At 44.2% G+C, this 22,278-nt stretch overlaps 1 protein-coding gene across 1 annotated transcript in view; it reads left to right on the top strand.

Moving 5' to 3' along the window:
• smyd3 (SET and MYND domain containing 3) overlaps positions 1-22,278 on the top strand; it is a 111,011-nt gene that overhangs the window by 67,353 nt on the left and 21,380 nt on the right. Inside the window, exons 6-7 of the mRNA XM_026999906.3 lie at positions 13,754-13,821; positions 19,918-20,020. Of these exons, the coding sequence (XP_026855707.3) occupies positions 13,754-13,821; positions 19,918-20,020 (171 nt within the window). The remainder of the gene's footprint in view (positions 1-13,753; positions 13,822-19,917; positions 20,021-22,278) is intronic.

Genomic DNA, 22,278 nt, shown 5'->3' with positions numbered 1-22,278 from the left:
GACTATCTGGCCTTTAATCTCTCCCCGACACCCTGCAAACCCTTCACCTACGCCACCCCAGGTGCTATCCTATCTTGGTCGAATGCAAGTACTCTCTCCTATTGTTTGATGTCCATCTAACATATCGCTGGTTTTAAAAGGTTCTGTGGAGGTTGCACTGGTGTGCAGTATTGGGGTGTAATTCCTGATGCAATCCCTGGAGTTGATCCTCGGAATTTCTTTCACAAAACACATGAAGATCTTTTTTTTTTTTTTCCCCCACCAGGTGATTGGGCAGTGCAGTTAAATTAGATTGGCTGTTCTGAGCACACAGTGCTCGCATCTGTCTTTGTGCATCTCTCAAACCCAGACTAGACTTTCTCTCGAGTCTGTGTCAGGTTCCTGCAGTACATCTCCAGCGTGTGGAAATGGCAGTGAATTAAGGCTGATGAATAAAAGAGAGCGTCAGGTTGAGGGAGGGGACGTCTCCCCTCAGATCAGCTGTGCTGTCCACGGCAGTGTGGATGAGGAGTGAGGTTCTGAGTGGAGCCCAAACAAAATAAGGAGGTGAGGCAAGGGACATGTAGCTCTTTCCAGAAAAGCCTGAGCAAGTCATGGAGATATTCGAGTACAGTATTTCTTCTGTGTTCCATTGTGTGCGCGCTGTTGTAATAGGGAGTGTGTTGCGTGTGCGATGCTTCACATGCGTCGTTATTTGTGCGGACGGCTTGCAATTGAGATGGAGTTGCCGTTTCTCTCTCCACCCTCCTTTTTTTGCTGTGGCTCAGATCAGTTTGTGTTTGCTGACTTGGCCATGGTACTGGGTTACATTGAGAATGTGGGTATGACCCTTACAAATCTCACTGTTCTCCCTGTCTGACTCTTGTGATTATGGCACTGAGGTTTGGTAATTAAATAAAGGATGCACTGAGTTTGGAAAATATTCTCTGGGGGTTTTCCTTCCCACTGTCAGCCTGTGCTCGCTTAGCAGGGGTTCGAGGGCACATTTCTGTAAAGCTGCTTTGCGATGGTGATTATGAAAGTGCAATTCGAATGGAACTGAACTACATTGTCTGAGCATTTAGGGCCCATTTTCTGCTGTATTCACACATACCTACAATTTCAAATGCAACAACTAGAAATTTACCAGAGTGATGAAATATTGCAAATTTGCTGTAGTATACAGTACACTGATGAGCAGCATGGAATGGACTAGACCCTTAGACCTATGTGCATGCCCAAGCTGAAATATCCAGCAGTGAAGTGTTTATACTGCTCCCCGCCAAGATAAGAGTCCCTCATCACCCAGGCAAGAGAGGACGCTCATGTTTCACTGTACTTTTTGTAATGACAGTTTTCACTTTGCTTTCTGTTTTGAAAATGTTTTCTTTCTTGGTCTCTCTGTAAAATTGGGGCATGGAGTAAGTGGCTCTTGAATGTGTGGCTGGAGCTCTATATGTGTCTCTGTTACAGTGCTGTGGGGAGATACAGACAGATGAGTATGATACTGTCCCTATCAGACAGCCAAGTCTTATTGCTCCTTTTGTCTCAGAGAGTCAGAGTCAGAGACAGAGGGAGGGAGAAGAGCAACAGCGAGGGAATTGAAGCATGATCATTATTGGAGAAGCACTTTATTTACACACCACGGGCAAACTTGAACACTTTATTGTTAGCATCAATAATACACCAGTAAGGCATGTTAACACCTTTCGTAATGAATGAGGGAGGCTCGTCCTGTTGGGTGGATATGAAAGCAGTTTGTCAACTATTTCAGCTGGTGGTAGAGCTGTCAGAGACTCCTGCTTTCAAGCTTGATGTTTCAAGCCTTGTCCCACTAATCCCCTTGATCCCCAGTCAGGGCTAATTTATGTACCCCTCTTCCTAGGCTCAGTCGTTGAGTATTTCTCTCCCTGGTCCCGCTGCTAGTCGCCAAGCTTTTTGTCTAGGTGTGGATAACGGTTTTAAAAGTCCAGCCTGTCCTGACCTCACATGCTCCTCCTCCCTCTCTGGGTGTGGAGCTGCTGGGATTACTGGGACCTGTGGTGGTACGTGTCTGTATCATCATAGCAGAAATGGAATCTCTGTTGAATAGTGTTTCCTCTACAAGCGGTCTTTGCTTCATTTATTCAGTAATGATTTGTGTAATTATATTCGTTTTAGTCAATAAAATGAAACATATTACGTTCCCAATGACAGAATCAGAAAACATTTTGTATTGTCCCACAATGCCACAGTAATAAACAAGGCACAACTGACATTACTGACTTTTTTTGTGAAATTAAACCAATAATCATTTAATCAAAAATAAATAAAAACAATTTGTGTTATATACCATATGTACCATATAACCATATATACCATAGTACTGTTACTTGTGTTTTTTATTATGGATAGGCTTTACAAACGTGGCCTGGTGCCTTTTGTGAACCTCCTTTCAGTCTCTGATTTTTAGTCGCTGTTGCACATTCTTGTCCCCGGCACACAGTTCCTTCCATAGGCGGAGCCGTCGGCTGAAGTGCGGAAGCTCTGTCATGGTCTTCACAGCGCTCGCTTTTACTGTGAGGAGAGTTTCTATCACACGTAACTGCACCCACATCCATCATGGAGTGGCAGACATGCTGGAATTTTGAATTCACCTTTTTCCACTTGAGTAAATACTGTAATTTCAGTGTTTACAGTGATTTTTATATGAATGTTGTGGGGTAAGCATGTAGCGTACAATCTTACGATGTTAATGTGTTTGTGAATATTTTTGCACGAAGGATGTGTGCACACTATCTCACACACTCACAATCTCACACACACACACACACACACACACACACACACACATCTCTCCTACCTATAGTAGATTTACCGTCTCTCATACCGGACAGTCTTCTCTCAAACTATCTGGTGGAGATCCAGAATATCTGATCGTGCCCGCCTTCATTCCATTTAAATCTTTCTATCAGTGGTCTGATGTACGAATCAGACCGGCATCGTCGGCCGTCTCCGGTGCTGGCGGCCCCTCCCCCGCGCCCAGCCCTGATCCAATCAGACCCCTGTGTCTCTGACCTCTCTCGGCAACAGCCCAGGGCTTCATCAGTTTCACATTCTCTGCGAGCCAGTGGAGACTTTAGCGGATAGCCGCGCGCCCCTCTGCCATCATGAGAGCTGTCTGAGGCGTGAAGGGCTGTGCAGCAAAGCTGTCGAGCTGCTCTTGAGGGTGGCATGTGTGAAATTATTGCTCTCCGGTTTAATTATTGACAAATTTGTTTGCTCTTGCTTAAATTCCCACTTGGTGCTTACAGGCTGATAACTAGCTGTGATGATAATGGCCTTTCCCCACACTGTACCGCAATGCAGCGGCCACCCTTAGTTCTGCCGCCTCTTCCGCAGGACGAAAGTTAGTTAAGGGCACGCTGAGCTGGGCTCACAGCGCTGTAGAACCTGCTGATTTCTCATTAGCTCATCTGTAGACCTCAGTCCGAGCCAGAGTTGTTTTGGCTCCAGGGCCTTCAAACTGCTTCTCTCACACTCAAGGATGGGCCAACCTCATTTGCCCACTTGCGACCCTCCTCAGGTTCACGCGAAGGTCAGGATCGCATCCCAGGGATGCAGTGGGCTTCGCTCTGTGCTCCCCATTTCTGGGGTGGGGAGGGTGTGGTGGGGGGGGTGGGGAGGGTGTGGTGGGTGGAGGGGGGGAGGGTTTAGATACACCACCCCAGGTTTCTCCCTTTTTCAGGGAAGACAGTAATGACCATCTGTTATGTTGTCAAGTCAGTGACTGTAGTGGTAAGTGTGTGTGTGTGTGTGTGTGTGGGGGGGGGGGGGGGGGTGTGTGTGCGGGGTTTTTTTTTGGGGGGGGGGGTTTGTTGTTTATTTGTTTTTATTTTAATTTATTCAAGGGAGGGCGATATGACACACATGTACACGTATGGCGAGGGCACAGATTTACCTCTGGGGTGTGTGAGAGAGAGAGAGAGAGAGAGAGAGCGCAAGAGCACTGTACACACGCCACTGGCTATTGGAGGTTGGGAGATGATTCCTCTCTTTGAGGAATGAACCCATCTTTTGCCTGTTTGCCCTGGGCAACAGCCCACTTGCGCGGTGCTGGGTGCGTTAGGTATGGGCCAGTGTTCCCAGCTTTGGACGGCACCTGTCCTTACTTAATCTCTATCAACTGGTTCAGCAGCATGTGCCCACAGAATAATGCTTCACATCATCGGCGTAGCAGTGAAGTATTTTGAGTATTTTAAGTATTATGGTCGGAGCAGGCTAAAGGCTTTTATTGTTAAATGGGTCAAAATATCTAAAACTGCGTAGCAAATGTCTCAAGCCTGCAGCTACATGAGATACTCAAATGGCTCCTCACCACTCCCAACACCCTCTTTATTCTTAGAAAATCTCAACCATAAGTTAAATTGGCAATGTAATTATTTGACTACCAAATATGAATTAATTTGTTAAATTTAGCAGCAACCTAGTCTGTTTGTGTGGCTGCAGAGCCACTGGTGCACGGTTGTATTTGGCGTTTGCAGGTTTCCACAGTGTCATTCTAAATCCTCTTTAACATGTCTAAAGGACTTTAGCTCCTAAGCTTGTCCACTACAGCTGGGCCAGCCATAGTGCTGTTCTGATTTAGCACTGTAGACAGGAAGAAGCGCCTTCGCTGTCAGAGAGCACAGTGGACATGCTGGCGTGGATCTTCTGTCTGTGGAAGAGGGGCCCTCACTCTTAGAGAGTGCCCAGCCCTGTGGGAAGGCCCTTAACCCCTGGCAGGTCCTCTGTGTTGGCATCGCTCCAGTGGAAACACACTGCACATGGTTATCTGGCAGAGTAGTTCTGGTTTAAATGGATTATGATTTGGTGGGTATTACTGAACACTTCTGATGGGGAATTTGTCTGGGTTTCTTTTCTTCATGCAGATGTAATCCTACCCATTTTTGTTTAAGAACATTGACAAGAATGTGTTGAATATGGATAAAAGGATTTACTAAATTAATAAATGATTGTATCCTGAATAACTTAGGATGTTTTGTTTTTTTTCAGAAACAGTGGAGTTGATACATTAGTAAACTAATTCTGGAGTTCTAAAATGTTTTATTTAAATCTTGAAGTAGCTACATGAATTGTCATTCAGAGTTAATTAATTAATACACACTCTAAGAACAGTATATTTTTTATAGTGAAGTTTCGTGTATCTACCTAGGAAAATGAGCAGTGTCATGAGCATCTCAAATCAAGACATCAAGCCTTCAGTCCTTGCTGAATGTCTCTGAAATTAGTCAAGCCTGCTCATACTTTAATACTAATGATTGTTATACAGTGTTGTGGGGTCAGTTTGTGCTGTTGTAGTCAGCTTAAATCAGTACCCTGGAATATGAATCCATCTACCGCATCATTAAATGGAAAACTATATATGTGGGAGCAGGAAGTCATAAATAAGACTCTTGCAGGGAGGAGGCGGATTTGTTTAAATACATGTGGAATGTCTGCCCACAGCGTTTAGACTTTATCTCCCCTTTGTTATCCTACTTCAGGCTTAAACTAGTCGATCATGAAAATTTGGATTGTTTTAGGATGCTGTATGATAATGTATGAGTTTGTTGTTTGAAAATGTTTGATGGAGTTGCACAATATATTTCCCCCGCTGTTTGGAATAATAGAAGAACTTTGCATTAGGAAACCTGTGTAGTATTATGTTCTGCTGGGAAGACAGCAATGTATTTTTTCTTCTTTTGCATTGATTCGTGGTGTTCTGTTTGAACGTAAAATTGGATGCTGTTCTGCTGTATTACTCTTCTGGAAATTCATATTACTCCAACCAGCATCCTGCGTCTCTCCACAGTGTAGACCAGGCAATTACGCAATAACAGACTTCTCATCACTCGAGTCTGGTTTGGGCCCTGTGGAAAGCAGTGTTTGACAAGCCTGGCACACATTTAGTTACTTGAAACATCATCTTGGAGCCTGACTCTAAGTTGTAGAGACAGTTATTGTTTGCAACGGATGATGGATTTTTTTTTTTTTTGGGATATATCCAGCCAAGATGAGGATAGTCCTCCATTCCTTTAGCACCCTGCTGCCAAACTGTCTGTCTTCCATTACTGATAACACATGGCTGACTATGGATCGTTATTGGCAGCGCACACACACATACCATGGTCTGTCCATATGGTTGCAGCTTAGGGGACATACAGCACATGGGTGCCATTGGATTGATGGAGCCCATGTGTGTGAGTGTATTTGTGCAACATGCAGCTCTTCCGCTCAGTTGCGATCATTTGCTCTCTCTCTCGTGCGCACGCACACACACACACAGACACACACACTTCTGTTATTGGCACGGGCGGAATTTGGCCTGTAGACGCTTGTAAAGTATTTTAGCAAGAGGAAATAAAGGTAAGCACGGTTAGCATCATTCTCTGGCCCTGACGTATTGCAGCAGTACTAAACATATGTGAATATATGCATCTGTATATATACCTATTTGAGAATGTAGAAGTCCTCGGATTACATTTTGCATACTATTGGATTTTTATCTTGTAACAGTAGAGCACTGTGTGTGTGATTTCTCTTTGTGATGGGATCAGGAGGTCACAGGTGAATTGTGCACACTAGACCCTGTAGTGATGTGGTGCTATCAGGTGAGACATACCTGTACTGCCACAGAGCGAAGAGATTAGAGGTGTATGTCGACGCAACACACACGTATGCACGCACACACTCCTCTTCTCACATAGCCAGTGCTGTTTCTAAAACATGAACCCAGCTCCACTGTCAGACACGGGGCCTCCAAGTAATTGCTCAGCTTCGCAGTTCAGTGGTAGCGTTACATCCAAGCGTTTTGGCCCCAGTCTGAAAGGGCAGTGCCAGTGTGCTCCCCCCCCCAGCAGGGCCCAGACACGCTGCCTTTCGTCTGCAAATTATGCCTTTTCTTAAACGAATGTTGTGTACGAGGCTTGTCAGTAGCGTTTGCAGCACATTGCTCTCTATATTGTATTATGGAGATGTCTTGCTATAATTACCCACATCCTTTAACGCTGACTGTAGTTGGAGTATTGAACCACGCACGCACACACACACACACACACACACACAGCAGAGCAGGCTCTGTCACCGTGGGCGACGGATGTCACACAGATACTGATGTCAGGGCCGACAGGTGGAGAGTTTGTCATGGTGCTTCTCACACACTGGTGCTTCTCTCACACACTCCACTACACTGTGTCACACACACACACACACACATGCACTCTACATAGGGAATTTGCAATTATGAATGTAACCTTGGGGTAAGTCATTCTGAATCACTTAATCAGTCACTTGGACTGTCACAGTGTTTGCAGGGATAAGCGAACTGGCTAAAACGTTGGTGAGTGGAACTGAGCATATCCGAGCTCGGCGACAGCGCTTCATTATCGCTTTTATTTGGTGAATAATGTATGTCTTCACCCTCTCCTCCTCACCTGGTCCACCCCTGCGTGGTCTTCGCGCTCCCGCAGCCGTGTGGAGGCACCAAGGCCAGTGCGACGGTGCTGAGACCCTATCCTACCGCTGCCGACCGACACCGGAAATTCCACCCTCTGGCTGCCTGACCTTAAATGGAATAAACCAGCCAAGCCAGATTAGTTATTTCCACCGTCGGGCCTCTTGCCTGCCGCTAGCTCAGGTTTTTTGCGCTGGCAGATTGCTGCCAAAAGAGAGGAAAGTAGCACAACGCCACCACTCCTTAGAGTGAGCCGTCTCTAAGCATGTGCTAATGGGCTGTTCTATAAATATCCCTCCCGTAATGGACTCAGTGCTCCCAGACGCATTGGCCCTGTTAGAGGTGGACTCATGCAGCCCAGCGCGGGGTTTGCAGGGTCCATGGGTCTGTCACCTTTCCATGCATTACAGATGTGGGTGATTGTGCTTGAGTAATCTCTCTTTGTGGATCTTGAGAGCTCTCTCCATATCTCTCTCTCTCTCTCTGCCTTTCCTGCTTTCTCTCCCAGCAGGAGGACTGAGGGCAGAGTGGCTCTGAGAGAGGTTCCACGCTGGCCCACTCCCCTCAGATTGTGGCTTAATTTGCTGTTTTTTTTTTCCCTGCAGTTGTTTAATAATAGTTGATCTGTCTAGTAGGGTGAAAACACCTCCAAACCCACAGATACCTACCAGTACACAGTATACTTCATCAGTTGCACTCTACGCTACTACACCCACAGCACCTCTCAATATATGATAATAATCTTTATCCTATTAATATGGCTATTATTTTTATTACTGTTATCTTTTTTTTGTTGTCCAGTTTAGAATTTGTCACGTTATTATTTGCTTTGGCAAAATTGCTCCTGGTATAGTCATGCCAATAAAACGACCTTGAATTGAATTGAAATTGGTGCTGCCAGAGGAGGTATGCTGATGAGCCGTGCTGAGGTTTTGCACTGGAGGTGTTTGTGTGTGTGTGTGTGTGTGTGTGTGTGTGTGTGTGTGTGTGTGTGTGTGTTTTATTTTTATATATATCCTGTCTGTCTGTCGCTCTCTCTCTCTCTGTCCCTCTGTGTCTTTCTGTCCAATTCAATTGTTCTTTATTGGCATGTCAAATATTCACAGTTCTATTGCCAAAGATTTGATGTTTGTGCGTGGTTGTAGCTGAGGTGACATGGACATGGTTTCTGCATGTCTCCATCTTTCTTTGGCCTCATCAGATATTTGTGTAGCTCACTTGCAGCTGGTCTGTGTGTGTGTGTGTTTTGGTGCAGGCAGGGCCAGGGAGAGCACTTCCTTTAATGCGCAGCACATATAGTGCTTAATATTTAGCTGCATGATTTGTGTGTTGCTAGCTGGCGGACTTGGATCTGTCGTCTGTGCATGATGGTAGCAAGATTTGCGTGTCTTGAGTTTCTCTTGAGTTTGCTGGGTGGAGAAACAGATCTGTTTTGATCTTGATGTGTATTTGTATTTGGATCCCTTTTCATGAGTTCTTTTATCAGAAATTCTGCTGTTTTACACAGGAAGACCTTCACTTGTTCAGTAATTCTCTCAGTGGCTCATTGCTTTTTGTGTGTATGCGTTTGTACACATTCTACAGTTACCAAGAGCTTTTTAACTGATCTTATCTCCTAGACAGCTTGCCAGAGTTGAGAGTAGATCCACTGATGTTCTGGCTGTACAATCTGCCCCTTGTTGACTCTTTATTGACTAGGGAGTGTATGCCCATTTTACAGGTGCGGTGTATGCACATCAGTGTCATGGCTGAGAGCTGCTCCATCTTTCAACTGCCCACTGTCAGATGCAGCACTTTCAGGAACTGGTTCACAGAGGCCATTACTATGAAACCTCCTTTTTATCATTTACTTTGTACTCTTTAACATTTTAACAACACTTTAAATACAGAGTATTGCGTGAAAACGTTGTAGCCTCACTGTTACCATAGCGCTGTGGTCCAATTTAATTTTTTTTCCCCTTCTTTGCGCATGACCTGTTATGACGGATTGCATCAGAGGGCTGTCCCAGTCGTCCCGCCCTAGAGAGACAGTGCGTGACTTTGGAGAAACACACACACACACACACTCATGAGGGAGAGGCTCCAGACCAGCAGGCAGCCCAGTCAGAGGGTCCGGGTGTGTGGTGTCGGCATTTGTACAGACGGTTGTGGCTGGCAGGTGGCGGGGTGGCCCACTGATTCTTCCATCAGAATGGAACTGGCATTGAAGCACGGGCCCGGAGAATCGGGGCACTGCAGAGACGGCTGACCTCTGGCCGGACTTCAGCAGCCACGTCATGTTATCTGCTCTTGTGTACAATGAGCTCTTTATTGGAAACATTGTCCTGTTCCTATACTAACTACTTACTGGTACTTAATGATGCATTTTATAAGTTACTGCAGCCTATCCTATGTAGTTTATTACTGCAATCCACCTAATCCCATGAAACGTATTACGTGGTGCGTTATAAATGGTGATGGTCTGTAGTGGCGAGTGTTGGTGGGTGGTGCTGCTATAAATCTACATTATGTACTTAACTAATAAAATCATGCTGTCTCAAAGATGCATCACGTTATTGTTTCGTATAAATGACACAAATGATGGGTTTAGTGATGTATGGTATATACATAAGACTAGAAAACTAAACATCGTATTATTGATAGGAGGCCAATGTTTGCAGTGCTAGAAATCTGTGTATTCAGGTGAAACGTATTCAAATGAATACATATTTCACTTGCAAGGTAAACGGTGTATCGGTCTGCTGTGAATGCATAGGCTGGCAATGCACTGCAAAATGAAAACATTTATGCTAGAGGGCCTCTCCATGGTACATTTACCATGTGCAAAGCTTGTGTCTGACTACGTTTGTGGAGGGCAGGTTTGACTAATGGATGACAGCGGAGAGGTTTCACTCGAGTGACACCTTTGAAGAAGATGCATTCCGATTCATTCCTACCTGACAGTGTGTAACATCTGTGTAACCTTTGATAAAAAAAAAAAAGACTGTGTGGGTTGTAATTAATGAACACTTGGGCATGCCAGTGAGAGGGTTATTAGAGTTCAAATTAACTCTCTACGGTAATGGGAGGCTGGAGATCAGAGAGAGATCATTGGGTCAGGACACATTTAAAGGAATCCTAATCTGTTCCTAATGATGACTGAGGCCTGGTGGAACGTGAGAAGCTCTGTGTAAATCGGATCATTCTAATTGCTGTCTAACACTGTCGGTGTTTTTTAAATACTCTCTTAGTCATTTGCCAGTTTTCAACCCATCTCACAGATTGCTGTCTGTGTCTGTGTGACAAAGTAGTCTTGCAGTTGTTAAATTCTTATTAGTAATTATTTCTTTCTTGCTTGAATTTCCAAACCTTCTTGTTTTTTAGTCTTTGTCTTTGCTAAATGTTAAATTTGTTTCTGTTGGACAGTGGAGTTGTGCTTGGTGGTGCCCTCACAGAGGCAGCTGATCCTCTTGTGGCATCCTCCTTCTCTGGCTACCCCCTGTGCTCTCTCCTCATGGTCTCTTCCTGCCCATCTTGGCCTGGCTGTCCCCCCTTGTCACCACCTCATGATCTCTTCCAGCTCATTCTGGCTCACCTGGTCTCTGACTACTGTGGGGAAAAACAAGCAAACAGCCCAATGCTTTTCACTTCTAGCTTTAACAATCCTCTTCCTATGTGACGATCAGCAGAAACCCGGATCTTTGTGGTTGTGATTGTGTTTGAGGTTTGTAAGGACATTTTTTAACCACCATAACAGAAAATAAAGGAGGCAGTACGGTGTTTTGTACAGATTTCCCATCCCTCAGGATTACTGTCTCATCAGTAAGACAGTCAGGCTTCAGGGGGTACCTATATTTTGTGCGAGTAATGCAAAACGGACATATGTCATCTGTTAGTAGTGTATTGGCAGATGGCCTGTCAGAATGGCTGTGCTTTTATGGACACGCAAACTCTTCGATTCTGCGTGCGCTGTGATTTACGGGCCTTTTCTTGAAACTGGAGTCCTGATGCTTTAGAGCCATCGAGCTCTTAAGCGGTGTGCGTCACAACCAAAGCAGTCGTCCCTTGAGCCTGCCCTGCTGGTTGGGGGTTAAATGGATACCCTGGGGCAGAAGGGGGTTGGTTTGCAGGAGTTTTGAGTGTGTGCGGTGGGAGATTATCCCCGGCTTTCACACCCACGTGTACACATGCGCTTGCACACCCCCTTCAGCCTGTCACCAGGCAGACACCAAGCGCTCAGCCCTGCATTGTGAAAGCTGCACTCTACATGAAAGCGTGGGCACTGGCATCTCTGTTGGAGCTGTCTTCAGCTCAGCACCCCATCAGACATTAATTACCTGGCCAGGAGCCACTAATAGGTTTGAGGAAGATGTGATGGGTTGATATGAGGGCTGATTCATGATCCAGTCCCCGTGCTGTGTGTGTGTGTGTGTGTGTGTGTGTGTGTGTGTGTGTGTGTGTGTGTGTGGTGACCAGGCCCTGTACCTTTCCTGGCTTGCTGGTAGGGGTTGTGTGGTGTTGTTGTATGAAGCTTCATTGTTCATTGTTGTCATGTAGGCTTCAGGGAGATCACCCTGGAATTGGTTCAGAGATGAGCAGACAGGGTGTTTTTTTTTTTCTCTGTCTGTAGGGGGGAACATAATGTTAAGAATTGAGACATAGTTTATGGGTCAGTATGTTCTGTGCCTGAAATGGATAAAAATGCAGTGAGCTTGAGACACACACACACACAAAACCAACCCCCCCCCCCCCAAAAAAAACAAAAAAACAAAAAACTGTTGTACACTACTGCTTCACCACAGCCTGCAGCATCACTACCATGACCTGCTCTGTGTGTGGTGTACTCCGTTACGCTGACCTGCTCTGTGTGTGGTGTACTCCGTTACGCTGACCTGCTCTGTGTGTGGTGTACTCCGTTACGCTGACCTGCTCTGTGTGTGGTGTACTCCGTTACGCTGACCTGCTCTGTGTGTGGTGTACTCCGTTACGCTGACCTGCTCTGTGTGTGGTGTACTCCGTTACGCTGACCTGCTCTGTGTGTGGTGTACTCCGTTACGCTGACCTGCTCTGTGTGTGGTGTACTCTGTAACGCTGGCCTGCTCTGTATGTGGTGTATTTTGTAACGCTGAACTGTTTGTGGTGATCTCCATTATGCTGACCTGCTCTGTGTGGTCTACTCCATTACACTGACATGTTTTTGGTGAACTCCATCATGCTGACCTGTTTGTGGCGAACTCCGTTACACTGACCTGCTCTGTATGTGGTGTACTTTGTAACGCGGACCTGCTCTGTATGTGGTGTACTTTGTAACGCTGACCTGCTCTGTGTTATACTCTGGTGCCTCATACACTTGTACTAGTTTTACACCTGCAACCACACCACTACCATTTGTGTTGGAGCCGAGTTCAATATGGTCAGTGGCCCAAATAATGCGTTGTCAGTAGTTGTCTTGTGATCAGAAACTGACTGATAAAATTGATTCATTTGGGTAGAGCATGGTAGGAGAATTATGCATGAAAATGCACAACATAATTGTGAAACGGTTTGTTGTTATTGTCACAAGTAAGAAAGTAAAGCCTTACAGTCATTTTTCTTCTAACCGACTGATCTATAATATATGCATGTCTTTATTATTGGTCAGTGTTCTAACCTGCAGCTAACAGTCTGCTCTGGTGTGCAGGCTGCATTATTTATTTTCTGTGAATCAGAGTTGTTTTTATGATTCACAGGTTTCTCTCTTACTTATGAAGATTTAATTGTTGTTTAAATAAATTTAGGTAAGTCATGTGATATGTTTTCAGAGTAACTTTAGCTCATTCAGTCCTTTGTCCAGCACTGTGGATGTCTGTGTATCCATGTTTTCAAGATGTGAGGCCCCTGAGTGTTTATAAAAAAAACAAAACAGCACAGTTGTGTAGCTGTGCACGCGGTCGGCCGTGTGTGTGGGTGTGGGTGTGTGGGTGGGTTGGGTGTGTGTGTGTGTGTCTGAGTGCTGTTTCATACATCAGCAGGATAGCTGCATCCCCCATTTCCCGCTCCTGCTGTCTATGTTGCTGTAGGCTGCTGGTGTGAGCTGTTTTCTGACCACCTACATGTAGCTCTCTGTTTAGCTGTAGAGTGCTCTCTGTAGTTCTGGGTGCACTCACAGTATGTGGTCAGAAAGACCTGCATCTGTAAAGCGAGGTGTGGAGTGGTGCGTGCATGCGTGTGTGTGAGCGACGGGCACCAAAGCCTGCACACCCGGTCAACCTCCCTCCAGGCTGAGGGCTGCTGAGCCACAGGTCAGCACTCATGTTTGTTGCGTTGTGTTCTGTTTCCTAGGTAACTTGCAACTGCTTTAGCATCAGTGATGGAGAGCTGCAGGATATTGGAGTGGGCCTCTACCCCAGGTGAGTGCTCAGAGCCAGCTCAGATACGCCGCGCTCCTTCCTTCCAAAACTGTAGAGCGAAAGACCATATAGAACTTTATTTGTTCTGTCATCTGTATGCGTTGTAGTGCATTTAATGGTCATTGGGGTTCATTAATGGTAGGTTTATGTTCCGTTGAGTCAGCTGCCTTTGTGTGAGGCTGTTCTTATGAGACTGGGCTGTTCCTATGAGGCTGGGTTGTTCCTGTGAGGCTGATCTTTTCGTGCGAGGCTGGGCTTTTCCTGTGAGCCTGATCTATTCCTGCGAGTCTGGGCTGTTCCTACGAGGCTGAGCTGTTCCTGCAGGGCTGATCTATTCCTGTGAGGCTGGGCTATTCCTGGGGGCTGATCTATTCCTGTGAGGCTGTGCTGTTCCTGCGACCAGAGCATTGCTGATCTGAATGAAGTGGTGCCACTGCCTTTGTGCAGAAGCAGGGAGAGTTCTATCATTAAGCAGGGAGAGTTCTGTCATTAAGGATTACATGCGCCGTGCCATGACGGCCAACCTGCCTTGGGCTCCTATGTTTTCACACGCCACGGCGGTAGAAAAGACACTCGCTAGCAGTTTGAAGGTTTGAATGTACACACAAACAGACATTTGAGGATTAATGTGGCCAAATTACAACTTGCTCAGGCACATTTTGAGCCCTTAAATGAGGGGGATTTCTCTGTGTGTGTGTGTGTGTGTGCGCGCGCGCGTGTGGCTGTGTGTGTGTGTGTGTGTGTGTAGTTGTGCTTTTTTACTCTCCATGTGCACATTTCAAATGAAGTCTGGTGCCTTGACAAATTCTAAATGTCTACCTTACACTAACAGCTAACCAGTTAATTATATAATTTTGTTAATGTATTTCTTCGTGTGTAATAAAGGTCAAAGCCATCACTGAACTAATTATGTCTTGTTGCTTTGCAATATGACAGTTGACTGGTTTCTGTCAGTAGTGATCAAACATTAGATAATTATTCAAGGGAATCAATTAGCTAAAACTCAGATTATGGGAATAATCTGTTAATAACTACAAAACATTTGGTGAACTTTGCGACCAGTAACAGGATCTGTGTGTGGTCTGTGAGCTTTGGAGCTGCTGTTGCCTCATAGCATGTGCCTCTGTGTCCAGAGCCATACTGAACTAGGGGCACAGAGAGCCTCTCCTACCACGGTTCACTGTTTCCAATAATATCACACACACACACACACACACACACACACACACACACCACGTCTAGTCCAGTTTTGGCAACATCTCTTCAGTAACATGCAGAAAGATGTAGTTAGATCTGTAAAGATGAACACCACATGAACAGTCCATATATAGTAGATGTGCCAGTGATCAGCATGTATCTCCAGCAGGTTTATCTGTAGCAAAACTAAAAGTGAGGGACCACAGTCTTGAGGGCCAGAGGATGACCACACTTCTGAAGGTTGGATGGTGACCACAGTCCTGAGGGCTCTCTGAGGCTTTGAATTCCACCCATATTATTGTCACAAACCTGAGTAGCTGGACGACAGCATCAGCATCTCAGATTACCAGAAAGCTTGACTGGGGGCCCCAAGCTTTATATATCGGAAGTTAACCAAAAGCTTGAGTAAATAAGTGAGTCTTTAACCTGGATTTAAAAATTGAGTGTGTGCCTAAGTCCAAAAAAGCTGGAAGTTCCATAACTGGGGGCTTTATATGAGAAGGCTCTACCCCGGGCTGTAATCTTACTAATTCTAGGGACTAAGAGAAACCCTGCATTTTGAAAATGCTGTAGGGGAGGTGGATTATAGTATACAATTCGCTCAGACACTGTGGGTTTATACGTCAACAAGAGAATTTTAAAATGGATCCAAATTTCACTGGGAGCCAGTTCATAACTAAAAGAAAAGGAGTAATGTGAACCAACCTTCTATCTCTGGTAACGACTCTGCCTGTAGAGCTGGAGTTTATTTGATGACTTTTACAGCATCTAATTAGAACCATTACAATAATCCAGTCCAATTACAACCATCACAATAATACAGTCCAATTAGAACTAATCCAGTCCTATTAAACTGATCCATGCTTCAATTTCATCAACTGATGAGCATATGTTTCAGTTGATCAATATTATGTAAATGGAAAACGTTTTAGAAAGTTTTAGAACCATTACATATGTGAGTCTAACACCTACATTTTTTTACACCAGTTTTGGATGATACTGAAAAGCCATCAAGATTTAGTCGAATATTAGCTCATTTGCCTAGGTCCAAGCAGTAGTTGGAATTCAAAAATAGAAAGTTCGTCGCCATCCAGTTTTTTAAATTCCTTTTGAAAAAAATATTAGAAAACTGAGTATCATCTATATAACAATGGAAGCTAATGCCATGCTTACGAATAATTGTGCATATATAATGAGAATAATAAGCAGTGCTGACCCTTGTGGAGCAACATTTTTGTAAGCTCAGAGCATTAATTATGTACAAAGAAAATGGATAGCGATCTGCCAAATAAGACTTCAACCAGGAGAATGCTTGAACCCCCTAATGCCAACGAGTATTTCAAGCTTATCCAGTAAGACGGTTTATGGCATCAAATGTGGCACTAAGATCTAAAAGTATAAAAAGAGATGCATCAGAGGATATTAAAAGATCATTAATGAACTTTGTTAGCAAAATTGCAATGTTGGTCTAAATCAAGACTGAAATAATTCATGGGCATAATTTGTCTGTAAATATGCGCATAATTGCAACAAAGCTACTTTTTGTAGTATTTGGTTATTTGGTTATTTTCTAGTATATGGTTTGACCTGTAATTGGAAAGCTCATGGGAATGAAGTTTTTTAATTAGTGGTTTAATAACCACGCGTTTTAATGATGTGGAAATACAACCCAGGCCAAGAGAAGAGTCAATTATAGTAAGCATAATACTAATACTAATAATACTAATGGGCAGTAGTTACACAAAGAAATGATAACTTAATAAATATAAATAAATAATTTATGTGACAGATATTCGTGTATTCATGACTTAAAAATCTGTTAAAAGCTGACAAATGAAAGCTATTTATCATGCGTAAATTGTCAGAATTGGCATTCATTCATGCTACACCAGTGCACACCTGTACCACACCACATTTGTCTCGGGTGGCGTGTTCGGCCTGTGCTGTGGTGGAGGAGGGTGTCTGCGTCATTCCTGACCCGTGTCGACCCAGTATTTATGCTTGCTCTGTGCATGCATAAGATGTAGTGGTGTCCGGCTAATCCTCCCACTCGTGGCAGGTGCATGCTGGGGGATTTGTTTTGTCAAGTGCACATAATTTCTCAGTACATCTGTTGGGGTTCAATCCACACTGTTACCGGATGCAGTGCGTCTGAGACAGCTCAGCAGGGCGTTACTGGGGGCAGAGTGCACCCAAGAGCCTGCATTCTTCTAAGATGATGATGTGCTGCTGTCTGACACCACAGTGGCAGAAACTACTGAAGTTTTATAAACACCCCACTGAGAGCAAACACTCTCTTGCCTACATAAACCAAAGATTGGATCTTTCCTTGTCCCTATTCACTGTGAATCATGCAGTTAAAACTATAAAGAATAATTGGAGCTTGAGAAACTGCAACAGTGAAATCCTTTTCCACCAGGTCACTGTGTGTGCGCTGTGTATGAGGCAGCTCTTCCTGTGCATCTGAGCCAGGTGTGCTCAGGTGTACCCATGTCTTCAGGAGCTTTACTGCTCACTGCACCTGTAAGAATAATGACAGCTGGAAATAACAGGAATAACAGATTATGCTGAACATTGTGCTGCACCTCACCTATTGATATTTTGGGTTGCCTGGCAACAGCCGGGTCCGTCTTCGTCACACAAAAGGGTAGAACGCACGTACGTGAGGTTCTAACCTTTAAATGCTTGCTCTCGGTTCTCCAGTTACTGTTCTCCTTAATCTCTTTCACACTGTTACACTGATACAGTTACTGGTCTCCTTTCTGTCTGTTCTCCTTGTGCCCTGCTGTTTACTGATCTCCAGTCTCTCTGTTCTCCTGTTAGCTCTTCATTTTTCACCCCTCGCCTTTAAATCAATCTTCTGCCATTTACTCTTGTCCCATTTAGAAGGGTATATGTTTCAGTAGTCAAGCGCAGGCTTGTTTACACTGGGTAAAGTGTCATGTTGCATCGCTTTGACACCACTTGTAAAGGTTCGGTTTAAGCCTGTGTGGCCTAAGGAGAGACTGGCACTGAGGTGTTGTGTATAAGTGAAGTATCAGAACTAGTGATTAGGGAGTAACCACAAAAACACTTTTTTTCTGCAGTTAAATGCTTTGCTTTAGGGCAATTGGCTTGTATATTTTCAGACAAGAAGATGATCCAGCTAGCTCTGGTCCCGCTGGTGTGATCTGACTGACGGCCCATGTGCTGTTCCTGATTACATGCTTTCCTTACCCAGTGACACATGATAACTGTTTCGTGTCATGTTACATATGGGCGAGTGTCTTTTTGTTGCATTAAAACTAAACAATAAGAAAAAATTTGAATAAAATAAAAATGAAGAGTCTTTGGAATATATTAGACAAGTATTTCTGCTGAAGACATCAGCGAAATCCTCTGCTTCTTGGGTTGGTCATTCAGAGCAACAACTTCATAGGTGATAGTTCAGCTGACAGTAAGAGACTGAATAAAGTATGAGTGTCTCCTGTATGTGTCATAATGGTTCCAGACCTTAGTTAATATTACCAGATCATATACCAGATGGTAAACAAACCTCGGTGCATGTGATTAGCAAACTGTGAAATGCTGCAAAACTGAGATGTAATTCATGTTTACAGTGCTTCTTGGGGTCCTGTGTGGGTGGTTACAGTACTGTATTTCCAAATGCAGCATCCCTGGGAACCTTCGAGTCCTAAGGAGTTTCAGCTCTTGGATTAGAGTTAGCAAACACAGCCGGGGGACTGATGCTCAAATTGCTGTTTGGATTTAAATGAGTTCAGGAAGTTTTAACTCTGGATATTAGGGTATGGTAACCTCAAGCTTACTTTTAGACCTCCAAGAAAAATGATGGGTAACAGTAGGACTCTACCAATTAGTCAGCTGTGTTTGCTTTCTGGGAGCACGACATGTAGCATTAGAGTTACTACAAAGGCCTTCTGCAATGGTGCATTTTCACCAGACCGCGGGCAAACACAAGCAATTTTTTGGAGAAGCTTTGCTGGTGACTCCTCAAGCATTAGATAAGAACAAGCAGCACAATCTTTTCCTCACACACACACACCACATGATATGAGAAAATTCAGCATGCCTTCAGAAAGTGGGAGCTTCAAAAAGTCCACCTCCTGTTTTCAGATCACTCACCGTTTTCTTGCTTTGTCCTGCACCCAGTTTGTGTTCAGAGCACGTCTTGCCATTTAGCAGAACTCTCTTCTGCCCACATAGCTTTCATGAGGCCCACTGGGAGACTGAAGATTGATTATAGCGTAAAGAAAAGTACTTCATGAGATCATTGGGATCATTGTGGAGTGAGTCTGATATCAGTGAACTATCAGTTGATCAGTAAAGACTTTCACCGGCTGGATTGTGTGTAAAGTGTAATAACTGTTGGAGATATGTCTGGGCAAGCCAAATAGTGATACTAGATCTTGTGTCAAATAAACATGGATTACCCCTACTACAACTCTGCCACAGGCATCAAAGTTTAATGGTTTTATTTTTCTATATGAAAATTAATCCTCCTTGATATGAATGCACTTGGCTGTGATTTTCTTTTGTGGGGATAATTTCCGGGAAATATTGGTTGAGCTCAATATGCAATATGTTCGGAGCCAGAGTAGAAGCCTGCACTCACTCCATCAGAGAAGAACCACACACAGGCAGCTAGAACCACACTCAACTGGAGCAGAACCACATACAGCCAGCTAGAACCACACTCAACTGGAGCAGAACCACATACAGCCAGCCTAAACCTCTCACTCAACCAGAGCAGAACCCACACTCACTCAACCAAAGTAGGTCCCCACACTCAATCAGAGCAGAACTCTGTGCTAGAGAGTGTTAGGGTTATAGACTGCAACTGCAGCCTTTCCCTCTGGTTTAAAATGTCCTGTGTGTGTGTTTTCTCTCTCTCTCTCTCAGCATGTCTCTACTGAACCATGACTGTCAGCCCAACTGTGTGATGGTGTTTGTGGGGAAGAGACTCCAACTACGAGCTATACGAAATATTCAGCCTCATGAAGAGGTAGCAGAAAAACTGAAAGCACTCGCGCGCACACACACACACACTTTTTCTGCGTGCACGTCTGTGTCTGTCTGTCTCTATGTGAACTCTGTGAATTTGCATGTAATATCATTTTGCATGTAATATCATTCTATGAATGTATCTGTTAGTATTTCCCACTCATGCACACAAACAATTTCAAACATGTATCTCCTATCTGTATTACGCAATTATATATATAAACACACATTAGAAGGGCCGGGTCAGAACTGACCCCAGGATTGTTGAGGTCATTACATGCAATCCATGGAGTTTATCTACATATTAGAATGAACCTAATTCAATTAGCAGAGATTAATGCTCATATGTAGGCCTGAACGTATAGCAGAGACCCCTAATTAATTAGTCTGTTTAAAGCATACTGAATAATTCTCGCCAGCCTGAGCAACTCAAGCTACTTGCACTGGGTTAATGGAGCACTTATTCCAGCCTGCCTGACTACACTCAGTTCCTTTATCACACCCCCCCCTATGAAAACTCGGTGGCTGTGCTTTATATGGCCGGACATGAGTGTGAAGGTGAAGTATGGTTGGCATACTGCCCTCTTGGGCTGTCCTCATATCTGCCTGATGTGGAGAAAAGCATAACGGCAGGTACTGGGAGACAAGGAGGAGCAAAACAAGAAAGTATTAACAGTGGATGTAATGGTGACAGTGACTCTGATGGGCACTTTGTGCTTATTGGGAAAGTGATGCTAAATTTTGTTTTTACTGCAGCACATTGTATTATGAATATACTATGAATATGACGTTGTAGAAAATGAGCTTCAGGTCATTGGATTTTAGCATCTATATTGGTTAAACCTTACATTAATTGACTCACTTTATAATTGGTTCCCCACTACAGGGAATCATAAGTATTCAGACAGGTTAAGTACTTAAAAATATTCAAACTGGCTTGCAAATTTCGGGATTTCACGTCTGTGACCGGTAGACGTCACGCTGAGTGTCTTTTCTGGTGATGATCTGCCAGGTCTGTATTTTTCAGCTCTTGCTGGATTTTGCCCACAGCTGTTTAAACAGTACGTGAAATGCTTTGAAATGGAGAAGCTTCATCTGTTTCACTTTATCCGATAAACTTCTGATTCACGCTGTTTCTTCCTGATTAAAAGTTCCTTGTTTGTAATCTGTCCTTCCCTGGTCTTCACAAGTGATGGTTATCTCCAAGCTCAACCAAGAACTCTGTTTTTACCAATGTACAAAGCCATTAATTCTGACAATTATTAATTATAATTTTTTAAATAATATTTTAGCCTCATGCATTACTCTTTGGTCCTCATATTGACATAGCACAGACTCCAGATGTAAATCTAGAATCAACTGTAGACTTTGGATTATCCCTTATGTGTGAACTAATGATGCAAGAACACACCAGGAAATAGACCAAATTGCCAGGAAACAACTGAGCAGCTAAATGTCCAATTATGCTTGGTCCTCTGAAATAGGGGTGGGGTATATAGAACAGGGTACACAAGTCTTGTACGACTCTCCCAGCGTAGATACCCTCAAATTAAAGACAACATTCTGCACTTTAACCTCGCAGACACCGTTTCCTTACAAGTGCAGTGCGATGAAGTAGGGTGCGGAAACAAAACGGTCATGGCCCAAATATAAGTGGTCTGTACCTTTATGTTTGGGAAATTAGCTTTTAAGTATTATTAGTTCACAGCCAGTTCACAGCCGAAACTGAACAGAACGTGACGGCACTGCTCACAAAACAGCGGCCTGGCAGTGCTGGGATGGCAGTGAACGGGCATACCGTGGATGCGGCGCTTGTGCAGGCCCATGAAGACTGGAGGGCATCAGAAAATGCTGTCATCTCTTCGTCTTTCCCGCACATGCAGTAATGAGCACTTTCCCCGCTGCCTGGAATTCAGCTCTCATTACACGGTTGAAGCACCTGTGGTTGGCTGCTGCCAACATTTAACAGCCTGTCTAAAAAATGGTATACATACACACATCTGCTTGTATACATGCACATACACATACACACACACACGTGCGCCCATGCACACGCGCGTGTCCAGGCATGGATACACACACACCAAATGAACACATGTGCACACACAAACTCCCCAGGGCTGAAATAAAGTGTGTAGGAGGGCTGATCTTTAACTCCTCCCATAGGACAGGTCTGAACCAGATGAACAGGAGTTCAATGTTTTCTCTATCTATCTATCTATCTATCTATCTATCTATCTATCTATCTATCTATCTATC

Source organism: Electrophorus electricus, chromosome 10 (genome assembly GCF_041902795.1).
Source record: "Electrophorus electricus isolate QZ-2024a chromosome 10, ASM4190279v1, whole genome shotgun sequence".
Lineage (NCBI taxonomy): Eukaryota > Metazoa > Chordata > Actinopteri > Gymnotiformes > Gymnotidae > Electrophorus > Electrophorus electricus.
This window is presented reverse-complemented; position numbering and strand designations above follow the sequence as displayed.